General features: G+C 41.1%; 2 protein-coding genes across 3 annotated transcripts; both read left to right on the forward strand.

The window, feature by feature from the left end:
* The first annotated feature begins 247 nt into the window (after nt 1-247).
* LOC134191993 (ATP-dependent Clp protease ATP-binding subunit ClpX-like) lies at nt 248-5,500 on the forward strand. The gene is made up of 11 exons (XM_062660654.1): nt 248-385; nt 466-645; nt 712-875; nt 1,832-2,225; nt 3,187-3,317; nt 3,387-3,420; nt 4,310-4,395; nt 4,459-4,626; nt 4,678-4,992; nt 5,077-5,169; nt 5,243-5,500. Exons 1-11 carry the CDS (start codon nt 253-255, stop codon nt 5,435-5,437), a joined length of 1,893 nt encoding a protein of 630 aa, XP_062516638.1. The 5' UTR covers nt 248-252; the 3' UTR covers nt 5,438-5,500.
* Nucleotides 5,501-5,598: 98 nt separating this feature from the next.
* LOC134191929 (uncharacterized) lies at nt 5,599-15,232 on the forward strand. 2 transcript variants are annotated; one of them, XM_062660577.1, is made up of 28 exons: nt 5,599-5,753; nt 6,232-6,426; nt 6,611-7,079; nt 7,196-7,260; nt 7,356-7,721; nt 7,785-7,861; nt 7,942-8,029; nt 8,087-9,436; nt 9,541-9,601; nt 9,671-9,736; nt 10,375-10,453; nt 10,567-10,740; nt 10,795-10,934; nt 10,994-11,059; nt 11,116-11,300; nt 11,725-11,777; nt 11,832-11,925; nt 11,983-12,068; nt 12,134-12,259; nt 12,323-12,565; nt 12,628-12,702; nt 12,757-12,841; nt 12,901-12,992; nt 13,047-13,532; nt 13,586-13,661; nt 13,719-14,290; nt 14,348-14,382; nt 14,755-15,232. In XM_062660577.1, exons 1-28 carry the CDS (start codon nt 5,744-5,746, stop codon nt 15,065-15,067), a joined length of 5,727 nt encoding a protein of 1,908 aa, XP_062516561.1. In that variant the 5' UTR covers nt 5,599-5,743; the 3' UTR covers nt 15,068-15,232. The 2 variants fall into 2 exon arrangements, with proteins under 2 accessions (XP_062516561.1, XP_062516562.1); XM_062660578.1 differs by lacking the exon at nt 9,671-9,736.
* Nucleotides 15,233-15,245: the final 13 nt, after the last annotated feature.

The following is a 15,245-nucleotide window of genomic DNA, read 5'->3' on the forward strand; positions in this document are numbered from 1 at the left end:
ATTTTTAGTTAGGTAGAGTTCCTGACCGCGTTTGCAGACGAAACTTAATTAATTAATATAATTATTTTAACTAGAGCCCTACGTCAATTACCTAGCTTAACGGTAATTGCAATAAACATTTAGAGGTCTGAAGCAGAAAATACGCGTTCACAGTCCACGCGTGCGGCACGTTTAAATCGCGCTCTACGTACGTACAGTACAGGAGAGTGCTTGTGACGTAATGTGCTTATCCGGGATCTAACTCCACTGGTGATGTCTGTCGGTGTCGCCCGATCTCGTCGTATTTCCTACGGCTTTTTGTTGTGTTTTGGACAGTACAGTTCGCGTTGCCGCGTCTCGTCAACTCATAGTCAATCGAAACAGGCGTTTCTAACAAATATCAAACGTACGGCTAATGAGTACTCAAACTCTCTTTTTCTCTTGTCTCTCATTGGTGTACTACCAAATTTCTGTCATGTTTTCTAGGCGTACTTTCGTTCTGTTCACCACAGGCTGGTGTGAAAATCAGTGGTGTAAGCTTGAGAGATGACGTTGGCAGACGTTCTCTGTCTGGTAGCGGATCTACTGGAAGCGGAAAGTCTGGCGTCACGCAGTTTTGCTGCCCAAAATGTGGAGCTCCGTTTGACACTGGACCATCATTTGTTGGTAAGAAACGACGTGTAGGGCTATTCTATTGCGTTATTTAGGGTGTGTTAATGTTGTTTTTCTCAGTTTCATCACGTTTCATTCGTTGCGCACGCTGCAGCCATTTCTTTGTGTGGCAATTTGGAGAAGAGATGACAGAACCCAGCAAGACAGTGAAGGAGGGTAACAACACACAGCAAGCACATCAACAAAGATTCGATTCAAACCGACCACTGCCACCGCCCAAGAAGGTGGTAGTTTGTAATTACGACACTCTGATTAATTACAACACTCTGATTAATTAATATTACCTTTTGGATGTCTGTCTATGCGTATGTCAATCAAGTACTAAAAAAGTCACTTGACTTGTAGTTACTGGTGGTATGTAACAGTGGAGTTTGAACACTGATAGTTTCTAGTCTACTAGGCGAAAAGTGACATTTTTGTCAGATTAGCACTGCTGGCCCTGGGTGTTAGCCTTTGTATGTTCTATTCTAAAATGTGGGCCGTACAGTGTGTGTGTGTGTGTGTGTGTGTGTGTGTGTGTGTGTGTGTGTGTGTGTGTGGCATCTGTAGCTCAGTTGGTTAGAGAGTTGCATTTGGAGAATGGAAACATCTGGGACTTTGAGGTCATAGGCAAGAAATTCACACACAATTGCCTCTCTTGACTCAGGAGTATAAATGAGTACCTGGTCTTTGACTGGGGGTGGACTAGACCGCTGACTTGGCAGAACATCACGCAGCATACACGGGTATGTGTGGACTTGAGGTCCAGTCCCACGGTTGTGCCAAAGTCAGTGCTTTTTTATGCTTTGGCCACGCATCAAGGAGTTCTCAGCACTGCCTAAAACTCCGAGTAGCACCGAGGTCCCTACCTAGAAATAGGCAGGGGGTGCTATCTTTGGAACTTTCCGAAGAGCATGTCCATTTGTGTGTGTGTGTGTGTGTGTGTGTGTGTGTGTGTGTGTGTGTGTGTGTGTGTGTGTGTGTGTGTGTGTGTGTGCTGTAGTGTATGGTGGACTGTAAGTAGGTATTCATGGGCACTTGTGTCCACAGCATAGTTATTTGTCTTGTTATATCAGAATAGCTGTTTACTTGTAACTGAATTGCTAGCACCATCATATCATTGTTTTTCAGCCCTTATTTGCTACATTCTGTCAAACAACTTGTTTATTTCTTGTAAATAAACTTTCTTTCTATCATACAGATTTATGAGTATCTCAATCAGCATGTGATTGGTCAAGACTATGCTAAGAAAGTGTTATCAGTAGCTGTGTATAATCACTACAAGAGGATTAATGTGAAGAAACAGTCAACCAGTAAATGGCAGCAGCAAGGCTTGAAGATGAGTCAACACAATCACCCATCCTCATCATCATCGTCACATATTTGGAATAGTGGAATAGCTGGATTAAATTCGTTGATGGCCATTCATCCACATTTTGGATCTTCTGCTGGTGGGCGACCTGCAGCTCCAATAGCACAAACAGAAAGTGTGACTGAGACAAGCCAGAAGGACAGCCAACCTGCAGACAAGAAACAAACATTGAAAGTGAAGGTTGATAAGAGTAATGTACTTCTTCTAGGACCTACAGGATCAGGTAAATGGTCTTCACACGTTTGTCTTTGCAGACTGTTATTGAAATGTATGTCAGTTCTTTAAGTTAAGTGGTGACTATTTTGGTGGCCATGGTGACTAAATTTTTATCTGGCAACTAATGAATTGTTTGTTGTCATTGGCCAGTTCAAGCACTATTAGCTAGTGCAGTAGAACCATGGTAATCCGAACAGGTTCTTGTCACGCCCTGTTTGGATTAGTGAAGTTGTTTGGATTATATAGACGCGTAGCCTCGGAGGTCCAGACCTTACCTCGTACACCCAGACCACTGGTGCATTTACGTATGTGGCAATATGTCGTTTTTGAGGTAAACACAGCTGCAACAACTACATACTTCTAACTGCTGTGACAGTCAGGATTTAAAATAGTCAGATACGTGCATTTGCTGAAGACTAGATAACCAGCGACGGCTGCCTCGGAATTCCTATTATGATCTGGGTATGCAAGGCAGGGCACTAGAAGTAATCCGGATTGGCAAGGTTCTATTGTAATTGTCTACGACACAGACAAAATTGCTGATATAATTGAACACCAAGAACGCATCGTGGGATACTTCAGTCATATTGAAGCAGGACAGAGTGCCCTACAAAGAGGACCAAAGCCTTTGCGTCTATATTATGTCACTAAGCAGTAGCACTAAATTGTATTCTAGTTACCAAGATGCAACAACTTTATATTATTTGTTTACTATGTTTTTACAGTTCTCTTGTTATTAACTTTGTTCTTGCGTAGCTAATGAGACACTATGCTTAGTTTTGTGTAGGTGTAGATGTATACTTGGTTGTGTTCCTTATCTATTTTGTGTACATATCTGTCTGTCAGTTGTTTACCTATTATCTGTTAGCTGTTTGGCTTTCTGACTGTCCTTGTGCTTTGTCAACTGTGCTATGCTTTAGCTTTAGTTTCTTATGATATTGTTAGTTAGTTTTGGTGTGTGTGCCTAGGAAAAACTCTTCTTGCTGAGTCACTTGCTCACTTCTTGGATGTTCCTCTTGCTATTTGTGACTGTACGACTCTAACTCAAGCTGGTTATGTTGGAGATGACATTGAGTCTGTTATAGTCAAACTCATGCAGGTACTGTACAAAGAAGTTCTGCCAACTAGAGTTGATTTAATGACGTGATGTGTGACCTGTGGTAATTAGAAGTCGCAGTTTAATGCAGAGATAGCACAAAGAGGTAGGTTATCTTTCATGTTGCATATGTGAGTGGTGTTGTATGCTATAGTTAGTTTGACAAAAGGCAGTTGGTGGAATTCTTTAGGCAGTCAACAGACTTGAGTGGGTAGTTTGAGGGTGCAGATGTAGGTTTTTGCAGTGATGTGTGTACCTTTGGTCTTCAATCTTGTTTAGGTTGTTTGTTTCTACTTTTGACCAATTGAATTTACTTATTTGTACTGCCTTCTGAATTGGTTAGTGGTCAACAAACATAGCAACATGCAAACAAACCTGAGCACAACAAAGCAGTTATTCAGTTAGGGTAGTCCTTTGTTTGTATGAAGTTGTTGATAACTGAAGCTTGCTTGTAGAACTGCGTTGTTTTGAAAGATAACTCACTTTACTTTCTAGTTTCGTTTCACTCTATCACTAATTTGTCTGAAAGTGTAAGCTGTGGACTTCTAGTCTTTAATTGGTGTGATGCACCCACATTATTGTTACTATTAGGTTGCCCTTCGTCTTGTTAGGAAGAATAGTCCCACTGTAAAGTCTTCAAGACATGGAAAGTGATCCTCTCTTTAAATTGTCTCACTATCTAAGAGTTTCATAATGGTTTCGTTCCACAATTTTTGTCTACGTAATTAACCACACAGCCTTACAAAATCAACTTTTCTCGTATTGGTCTCACAATACTGAGAGACAGTCTGGATAGTGTGTAGGTTTCTGTCTAGTTTGCAGTTGGCCAACATGCAACAGATTCAATCGTTTTATGTACGTGTGATCACTATAACTGAACTTTGTGAGTTCTTTCTTTGTAGTTATTACTGTAACGTATGCCAAGCAACTTGTTCTACTGTGTGGTGTAATCTTGTTTGGCATGTTTGCTACGCGATGTGCTGTTACTATTACAGGAATTGTATTTTTGGATGAAGTGGATAAAATTAGTAGCTTGCCTGGCTATCGTATGAGAGACGTAGGAGGAGAGGGAGTGCAGCAGGTGAATCCATCTTGATAATGTTTTAGTCACTTGGTGTTGTCTAATGTGAAATGATTTTTGTAGGGTTTGCTGAAACTGTTAGAAGGTACGTTAGTGAGCATTCCTGAAAGAAATGACAGACGAGGCTTGAAATCAGAGCAAATACAAATAGACACAACAAACATATTATTTATTGCTTCTGGTGCTTTTACTGGTCTTGACAAGATTATCAGCAGACGGAAAACTAAGAAGGTAGGTTGGGTGGTTTTGGTTTTTCTTTTCGGTTTATATTTTTGTGTGTAGAATGTGGGTTTTGGAGCAAAGGCAACTCCTCAAACTGATATGGTTGCCGAAGGGTTTTTTTTGTCCGATCCATTTCATTTGTTGCATTTGCAATCAGAAGAAGGATGTAAAGCTGAATTGATCGAGAAAGACAGTCTTCTGCAAGGAGTTGAGTCAGAGGATCTTATTGAGTTTGGACTTATTCCTGAGTTTGTGGGTCGCTTTCCTGTCATTGTCAGTCTCAGTTCACTGGACGAGGACACTCTGGTGACAATACTGACTGAGCCAGCAAATGCACTTATTCCTCAATTTCAAAGTCTTTTAGCTATGGATAAGGTGAGGTTTAGTTATTAGCAATTTTTTATTGTCATTATCGGTCCATTGTGTTAGTGTTTACAAGAAGTTGTTTGATATGGTTAGGTTGAACTTCACTTTACTGATGACGCATTGAGGGAAATAGCTCGACAAGCACTCGAGAAACAAACAGGAGCTCGAGGTCTTCGGGCCATCTTGGTGTGTATGCATGCATCAGCATATAGATTGGTAATGAATTAAATAGTATCTGTCACTATTGTTCCCTGTTTAGGAACGTTTGCTATTAGAGCCAATGTTTGATGTCCCTGGATCAGACATCTGTGCTGTACATATTGATGATGAAGTGGTACGAGGAGACAAGAGCTCTCATTATGTCTACAATAGCAAGGCTCTAGATGAGCAGGAAGTTAGTGAGGAAAACATGGAAACAGAAGTAGATAGAAGCATCAACATGTCAGCGTTATAAAGAAAGTGTACAAACCTGCGCGAAAACAGTGTGTCTATTTAGTGGAAATTTGTATTGACAGAATGAGTGTGACTACATTCCACTTCCTTGTAAGCAACGCCCCTAGCAGTTTGTACGTGTTGAGCATGCGTATGAAGCGCTTATCCGGGATTCGAAGTTGATCTCGTTCTCTGTGTGCAGTTCCGAGAAAGATCAAGACGTCGTCTTCGCTCGAATTCTTTTCTGTGGCGTGTAAAGAGATCTTTGGTTATTTAAGTGGCAACCGAGCGCCGTCGTCTAGTTGAGAAGTGCGACAACACTGCAACAATGTCGCAAGGTCAGTCACCGTCTCCATGGCGAGATCTCTCTCATCACAAGATGAAAGAACTGAATAAACGTATTAGTAGACGTAAAGTGTAGAATATGGGACATCTAGTTGCGATCTGTGGCTAGGGTCCCTTATCTTGCTGTTCCTCGTTTCATTCGCATTGACAGAGAGGCAAGACGAATCAGGGCATGCGCTGTCTCACTACTCGTTCCTTCGTTGATTGTTCTAATGTAGTTGGATACACTGTCTGCTGCTTGTGTCCTCATGCAACTGTTGACCTGCCTAATTCGCTACTCTGGAGATTCCTGTTCTGTCCAGCATGTCGTGAGTGAAGGGAAGCGTTTCAGTGCGTTTCTAATCTCATATTAATGACGGCATGGGGCCCAATGAACGCTGCCTTCTCTTACCTCGCCTCTTACTGCGGCCCGCTTGGTGTCGATGAAGTTTCTTGTTGGCACGTTTCTAACATGTTGTTCTCGTCTCGTAGATAAACTAAGGATTGACTTTTCTCCGTCTGGATATCCCGTATTTGGAGGGGAGAGTATTCTCATCACTGTGTGTGGACATGATTCGCTGCCAGACAGGGCTACGTCGCTGTTCGTCGAGTTCGAAGGCACAGAACAAAAGCACGTCTCTGCAGCGTACAGAATCAATGGCAGCACATTGCAAGCTTCAATTCCAGGTAGGAAACTAGTTGTTGTATGTAGTATATGAAGATGTGACATTTCTGATTACCTTCGTGTATAAACTTCGAGTCGCGAAGAAGGGGCGTGTGTCTTAGAGCTTGAAGGGGGCGTGCCACGCAACTTCATTGCTGTGGCTTTTTTATGGCTGTCATCCTTATGTATCCTGTCGCCTAATTGTAGGTCATGACCGAGCAGAGGAAGTGACATTGCGTGTAGGCTATGAGAACTCAGATGGTTTCTGCAGTTTGGCAAGTGGTGTCTTCACCTACCGTCTGGATCCGACTCACTGTATTGCTGAATTTCTTGCGGACAGTACGAAGAGTGCGCACAGGCTACGCTCTCTTTCTCGTGTGGATTTCTCTTCGAGTGACGTGAGCACGGAGGCGAGAGCCGTCTTTGATGAGAAACTGACGCACTCTTTCGAGCGCCTTTCTCTTCCTAATGATTGGACGTTGTGTTGTAGCCATGACGAGCAGCAGGAAACTTTATTGCATTTTTCAGCGCGTCTTGGATTGTCTAAATTTATTGGTCATCTTATGAAGCTGCCAGGAGCTGTGGCTGCGTCAACAATGAGAAATCTAGAAGGAGAGCTGCCAGTTGATGTTGCAAGAAGCGTGGGCAATGAGTATCTGGTCAATCAGCTCTGCAGGTGTGTGTGTGTGTGTGTGTGTGTGTGTGTGTGTGTGTGTGTGCGTGTGTGTGTGTGTGTGTGTGTGTGTGTGTGTGTGTGTGTGTGTGTGTGCCTTTCAATTGTATGTTTTATAGTTTGATGAAAGAAATGCAAGACGACACCAACCATGAATGCGAGAGGAAGAAATCAGTGTCTTTTGGTAAGAATTAATTTGGCTATTGAACTCTGAAGTGTTGTGTGTGAATGGGTTGCTGAGTGCGACGTTAGTAAGTTGTTGCTGTTTATTGTGCTTAGATGAGGATGAGATATTGCTGGCTGAGCTAAATGGCATTATGAGTACAGAGTCTCAGCGACGGATGTCTAGTATCATTTCATCTGTGAGTAATAGTGAAGAATCTCCTGGTCAAAACAGTTTGGTTCAAACAGAAGATGCTATTTACCGCAGCCCACACCAAACTACTATGCGCCCATTTTCTTGTACTGAAAATGTATTTTCAGCTACTGACGAAAATTTTCAGTTGGACTTAAGTATAGAGAGACCGTCCTCAGCATCTGCTGATAGGGAAAGTAGTGAAATGAATGAAAATCATTTGTTGACAAGAAGGAAGAGGAGATCTCGTTCTGCTGATCCATCACCAATCTGTACAGTGTCCAGCTTAGGTAAGTAAAGCTAACAAGAGGTGAAGAGACAAACATGTAATGATCTGATGCATTTGCACGTAGAAGAAAGTTTGATAAGGTTGAAGAAATTCAAACAAGAACTGGAACATTTGAAAGAGAAAAACTTGCAAATAATAAAGGCAAGTAGCAGATTACTTAGCCGCTTCTTTCTATCTGCAAGTGTTTGACAAACTTTTCTGTCATTTAACTTTGTCTGTAGGCTGCTGAACTTGGGCAGTTTAGTGTGTCATGCCCTTCTCTTGCTGAAGAACCTGAATTGACATTGAGACGTCCTATACCTCTATCAAGTAAGTTAGTGATGAGTAATCTAGTAATTAGTGTTGGAATAATTGTGTGTTTACAAGGTATCTTGTTTTCTCCATCATCGGGTTCCACACCAGATCTTTCAACAACCACACAGACAAGCTCAGACAAAGTAAAAGCATCTCCTCTGTTAGGTGTCAGTCTTAATTTGTATGAAAGAGATGTTGAGTCAGACCATGAGTCATCATTATCAAGTCTTGAAGATGAGACAACAGAGTCACACAGAGGAAGCAGCATTGATGCAAATGAAGAAGATACCGAGACAGTAGAGAGTGTTGTAAGTGATGTACTAGAACAAATAGTGAATCGTGTTGTGGTCAATGTTGAGACTGAGATGGTCTTTAATGACGAGTTGTTAACGGTTGGAGAAGACATAGAGACTGTGGTTGTATCTGTTGTGGATGCAATGATAGAACAAGTTGTCCATGTGTCTGATTGTGAGATCAGATTATCAACACTCACTTCAACCAATGTAGATGATATTGATATAAATGATCTTGATGAAATTTCAGAAGAACAAAGTGGGAAAATGAGTGTGACAGAAGATCTCACTAGTTTGATGACAGAAGGTAGTACTGCTTGTACTTTGTCAGATATATCAGTCAACGACCATGCGACCGTAGATCATAGTCAACATTCAAATGTGATGGCTTCTAGTGATACTAATGATGATGATGAGCAGCAAGAAAACATAAATAATGTAGATGCTGACCAGATTCGCAAACGTTCGAGAAGTCTCAGTCTTGGCAGTGCGAGTGAAGTTTCTGTTACTATCAATGCTCATCTGGTTGAGAGTGTTCCTGAAGGAAAAGATGAAATAGATGGTCAAACATATGAAAAGCACAGCTCACCTGCTAAACAAGGACATCGGAGAACACAGAGCTTGTCCAGCCCTGTTGTAGACATTTCTAGTGTTGGATTGGAGTTTGACAACGCAGACATGCAAACAGAAGCAGTTTCTGTGAATGTTGATATCAACCATGAGCTACCTCCTAATTATTGCAACATGAATAGTGAAAATAGGGAAACAGGAGACAGCGCTCCTACCACAGAAACAGATGGGACGATTAGTCAGGCTATTCTAATGGCAAGACAGAGTATGCCTGCAAAGTTTCTGTTTGACAATGGATCTAGTGCACCAGCAAGTCCAGCTGAACGAGACTTTTTACAGAAAATTCGTCAGGGAGAAGATGAACCTGAACTAGAGGAGGAATTAATTATGCAGCATCCAGGAATTACAGGAAGTTCATTGGACTTTGATGTGAGTGGGGAAAGAAGGCCAACACTGGTGAACACATTGAAAGTGGAAGAGCTGGGAGTTTTAAAATCCAGTTCATCTCCTGAAGTTCGAGTTAATCAACAAGAAAGGCTCCCAGATAGTGGAAGAGCTAGTAAGTTGTGTGTGTGTGTGTGTGTGTGTGTGTGTGTGTGTGTGTGTGTGTGTGTGTGTGCGTGCACGCGCACATGTGTGTCACGGATAATCTTGTTTGATTAGGTCCATTTACTCGTGAACACAATAGACCTTTTCAAATCAAGAAATTGTCTGCTGGCAGAGAGTAAGTTTCTTGATATTCCTTGTCTCAATATAGATACATTTGTTAACATAAATGAATGCGTGTGAACAGGAGGCCTTTGTCAATGCATTCACCTTTCATGTACGGGTACAGTGATGTATTTCCTCCATGCACTGAGTGAGTAACTAATCACTAACATTGATGCTAAACTTTCCTTATTTCAACATCAGTTGTGTACAAATTCCTAGAATTCATGTCTAGTTCATTATCCTCTTCTCTGGTGTTTGAGGGTGTAGTATATTACAGATTCATGTAAATTGTTTTGGCTAATAAAAGTTGTAAATACGGGTGTACAGTAAACAATGAACACAAATGTAATTACCTTTTTGTTTGTTGAGGTTGTCTGTTATCACAGGAATGGTAGTGTGTAGTATATTTGACTGCAGCCAAACTATCTCTACTGATCCATCAGAAGGGATGAGAAAGTGCTGTACTTGCATTGATTTGTTTCTTATTTATTTATTGAAGCATGTGACTTTCAACTTTTAGAGAAATTTTTCTTATTCTAGAACATGAACCGAACGGTTCAGTGAGCAAAGAAGCATGCGTATATAATGCAGACTAATGTATTTACTTGGTGCTTCTTGACATCTAGCTGTAAGATTTAATAAGTTTCAATCATGGTTAACAAGTTGCAAATAAGGCTGTCGTGTATGTATTGCAATTTATATAAAGATGAGGTGGTAAAAACAAGTCTATCAAACTGTTGTTGAGTGGAGCTGTGTTGTAGAGTTGATGGAATTTACGTTTCTTAGGGAAACTCAAGAGTCTGCCAGTGACAGTGAGTCAACAAACATGTCATACGAGAGTCATGGCTATGACATGGAAACAAAAGTAAGATGAATGCAAGTGCATTTGTAACTTACACCAACTTGAAATTCATATATCTATGAATAAGATTGACTTTAGAAAGTAACTTATAGTTATGTGGTTGGTTGTGCTGTCAGAGTGATATCCCAAAGAGACGTTTCACGTTCTTGCGAAGGAAAGAAAGGGAAAAAGAAAAAGAGAAAAACAAATCACAGTTGCTAAGAAAGGGGAGCAAGGTGAGTATGGAAGGAGACAGAGACGCTAACAAACATAGAAACAGACAAGATGATGATCGACTAGTTGCAAGACGAGTGAGTAGAAGCATGAAACGAATCTACTGTATTTGACTGGCTTGGTGTGTGTAGCAAACAGTATCAACTAGCCATGAACATCCGGGTGCTGCAACGGTTTCACGTGTTGCCACGTTTTCTGCTGGTTCTCCAACAGGCAGAGCAAAGAAAGTCGTTGATAATCGAAGACTTCAGACATCTAAGAGCTCAGTGATGTAATTGGAATAAAGTTTTCAGTAAACTAAACTTGAATAAAGGTTTTTATGTCACGTAGTCCTTCAAAGCCTGATTATACAGCTTTTGCAGCTGGATCTCTTGCTCATTCGAAGCATGTGTCGAAGTAAGTGGCAAGGTAGATGAAGCAGTGTGATGTCTGTTATATTTGGTTGTTCTTAGGAGTCAAGGATCATTAGATTCACTCTTGTCTCATGACGATGATGATAGAGAGACACTAAGTGATCTCGTCAATGATCCAGAGTTGGCTCTGATTGACGAACCAGACAACTGGCAGTCCATTGTTGACAAAAAAGCAGTAAAGAAACATAGCAAGAAGGAAGTGATACGACAAGAGAGAATTTATGGTAATAAGAGACACTTGGTGTCCTTAATTAAATGTTTTCGTTATTGAACATGACACACACACATACACACACACACACACACACACACACACACACACACACACACAACACACACACACACTGGCAAAAATTGAAAAACTTTTAGTGCACTATAATAAATACATATGTGTTACTCAAAACTTCAAACAACAACTAACAGACACTTTTGTGTTGAACATTTGTATTTGATATTTCATGTGTGCATGTCGCAACAAAAATGAGGTCACCAGTGACTGAGTTGAGTCACAATAATTATTAGCTGCACTGTTGGTAGATCAAAATTTAGAGAGGGAATGTCTATTTACAGCTATACTCTACCCTACTCTGCTTGTAATGCTCTTGTGCAGCAGTTAGTTGTGTTGTTGTGACTTGACAATGTGTTTAGAATTGATTCTCACTGAAAGACGTCATCTTAGAACAGTAAAAGTCATGAGATTGGTGAGTCAACTTGCGTCTAAGTAACGTGTATTATAACACATGTGGTTCTTTCAGTTGTTTGGTCGTGGAATGATCCATCGTGCACGTATGCAGACAGAGGCCGTGGATGAAATGATGCCTGACATTGACAAATTGGACAATCTGGCCAGTAAGGTGTCATTCTGTTGGTTGTAAGTATTCTGTTCTAACTTACTTTGCTTACAAGCTGAGTTTTGTGGTGAACTTATAAAGCGCCAGAGAGAGTCTATTGGCTTTGTAGTGGGCAGCATTGGTGATATCCTAGTGAAACAAGTTAGAAAGTTTTGAAAAACAATTGGTGCTGGTTACTGTGTGACAATTTGTTGGTTTGCTGGTAGTTTACTGGTAAGCATGGCAGTGACGTGAAAGCAGCGTACGCGTCTTTTTGTGGTCGACATACGGAGGCTGTGGAGAAATTCAAAGAACATTACAGAACTAATAAACTCTTTAGGACCTTTATAAATGTAAGAGAGCACAACAATTTAAGTACAGAATTTGTATTGAATATTGTGTTTGTGTTTGGTCAGAAATGCAGTGTCAATCCAATGTGTCGTCGCTTGGACTTTGCCGGTCATGTTCTGCTGATAACACAACGTCTAGGGAAGTATAATGTGCTGCTAGAAGCTATTCTGAAGAGCACGAAAGACAGCAAGGAGATAGGAAAGGAGATCGGAAAGGAAGAGTATAGAAACATTCAGGCTGCATGGGAGGGACTAAAGGAAATATCAGAGCATGTAGATAAAGCAGTGCGAGACAGACAGCAGAGATTGGTAAGTTGTGTGGCAAGTTAAAAGTTGTCACTGTGTTAAGTAACATCTGCACATTTCTTCAGCGTTTACAGGCTCTTCAAACTCGACTGGAAATTCGAATTCAGTGGAAAACAAACAAATCAGTTAGGAAAGTAAAGGTGAGTATAGCAGCTGCTTGTTTACATTTTTTAGATTAAATTTAGTGTGATTAGAATCTGAATTTATTGGCAAACAACAGTCGATTGTTGTATGAAAATGGTGAAGTGATGTGGAAAGGATCAGGAGACAGTGCTGTTGGTAAGGTCAATTGATGTCATAAATGTGGACATTAAATGAATGTTGTACTATTTCTATAGATGTGCATGTCGTTTTGACAACTCGTCTTCTCATTTTGTTGGTTGAGAAGGACAATGACAAGTTTAACATTGCCATGTTACAAGACAAGAAGGTCTCAATGTTTGTCTCATGTAGCTGATGTGATATTAAGTACATCCATTTTTAGCCACCTGTTATTCCTCTCCATCAGTTGATGCAACGATCCAATGCTGCAGATTTACGTGCTCTTTATTTGATTTCTACTGGCCGTAACCCTGAGATGTATCCATTGGTGTGGTCAACAAAACAAGAACGTGACAGGTTTTGTAAAGTTCTGAAGGCAGCAATTGACAAGTTTTCAAAAGCAGCAGCCACTGATGAGCCAGATGGTTTTTTGTCATCTGAATCTGATGATAAGCTACCAGAGCAGCCAGAAGACTCAAAGTCTGTAGCATCAGGTGGATCATTGGGATCGCCTCCTCCAGCTTATGAGAGTGAAGGAGAGTCAACAAGTGAACGTGTTGATGCTACTCCTCATGTCAGTGAACAGACGAAAGCAAACTTGGAACAGCAAAGAGAAAAAGTCAATGAATTAATGCGACAACTGGAGAGTAAAGACTTACAACTGGACAATGTGCTGAGAGATAAAGCCATTCTTATTTCTGAAATCAGAGTAAGCATGTCACTGTAGGTTCTTAGTTGCCTTTCTGAGGTTTTTGTTTGCAGAGTTTGACTGGAGATTCTGGTGACTCTGACTCAGTGGACAGTTCTAGAGATGTCTTAATCAGTGCAACGAAACAAAGTATGGAAACTGCATGCACATGGATCTTGCTTACTCAAATGTTGCGTACGTTTTCAGTTACAGATCAAATCAGTCAGACGTTTGAAGCAAGATTTTCCGGAGGAGACTTTGCCTTGTCTCCTCGTTCTTGTTCAGGCAGTTTCTTTCCTCGTGATTCTATCTACAGTGTACAAAGTCAAGGCAGTGGTTCAGACATTGAGACAACTAACAGTCAAACTCATGCACGTTCAGTAGGAGCTGTGGGTTACAGAAGTGTCTCTGTTGAACCTGATTCGAACCTTAGCTACCATGTTGCTTCCTCAACTCAAACTTCAACTCGGAACAGTAGAAATGGTCAGGACAGTCAGTTGGACTTCCTTCCCTTGCCTCTTTCGGTAAAAGGAAAGAAACGTCCCTCAAGTCAAGGAAGTGCTGATGGAATGGACAGGAAGGTCGAGAGGGCACTTAGTTCAAGAAGAACTAGTGCTCCTGAGAGTCCACGTAGGCGAAATAAACCACCATCCACAACTATAGCTGGTGTTTCTTGTAAAGAGGAAACAGTTGATAGTGAGGATTTGGTAAGTCAAGGAAGTGGTAGAGAGGAAATGACAGCAATCACTCGACTTGCTCAAACTGTAGATACCATATTGGTGAGTAGCATGTGCACGTTTTTGTGTCGTTTGTATCAAAGTGTTGGCCTTCTGTAGGGGAAAATGTCAGAGCAAGAAACAGAAATTGAAAGGTGAATCTTATGAATTTGTGTTGCATAGCGTTGGATATTGATAGCATGAGTGTACGCTCTCACTGTGAAGGGTGTAGGCCGTGTAGAAATACCAAAGGCTTACAACCTCACTACAATTGGTTTTGGCTAATGGAAACATTGATATTTTTGTTCTAACTCATTATAAGATTAGTGATAGCAGATACCCCAAACGCACTCACGCACAAACGCATGTGCATGAACAATGTACACAGGCAGTGCTGAAAGTGGGGACACTAGTTGTATTGCAAAGGAATTAAGAGAGGAGTGAGAACGTGCTGAGCTTGTGTTGGTTTCTTACAGATTTTTTTGCTTGTGAGGTGAAGTTACAGTTAACTGTGTTTATTGTTGCAGACTTCGTGTTGAATTGTCTAACCTAAAATCAGAGCAATCCTTGAAGACAACGTCTTTACACATGCCTGACGAAAGATCCAGTCTAATTCATCCAGCAGTTCCTGCTGTCATTCAGGAGATATCACTTAGCCGTACTCCCTCTGGAGCATCAACAAAGAGTGTTGGATCACCAAGTAATTCTCCTCGTGCCTCGCCCAGATCACTAAGTCCTTCCATGTGTACAGACGTTGGTCATGGTAGTCGACGGAAAGCAATTAGCAAAAAGAAGACAGACGCCAGGTCACCTTTACAGACTAACTCTGATGTTTCATGACTTTTTCAATAGAAATTTCTGTACAGTTCAGATTATTGCCGTCCTAGGGTGTGTATATGATTGCTCTTCATGCAGATTCAACGATTTTTCTTGGTCTTGCATTTAGCTTGCGGTAGTAGACTAAAATATTGACGTTAATTATAATAGAAAGACCGGGAAAATGCGGCCTGTAGTGGGC

The sequence above is a fragment of the Corticium candelabrum genome, chromosome 16, assembly GCF_963422355.1.
Source record: "Corticium candelabrum chromosome 16, ooCorCand1.1, whole genome shotgun sequence".
Classification (NCBI taxonomy): domain Eukaryota; kingdom Metazoa; phylum Porifera; class Homoscleromorpha; order Homosclerophorida; family Plakinidae; genus Corticium; species Corticium candelabrum.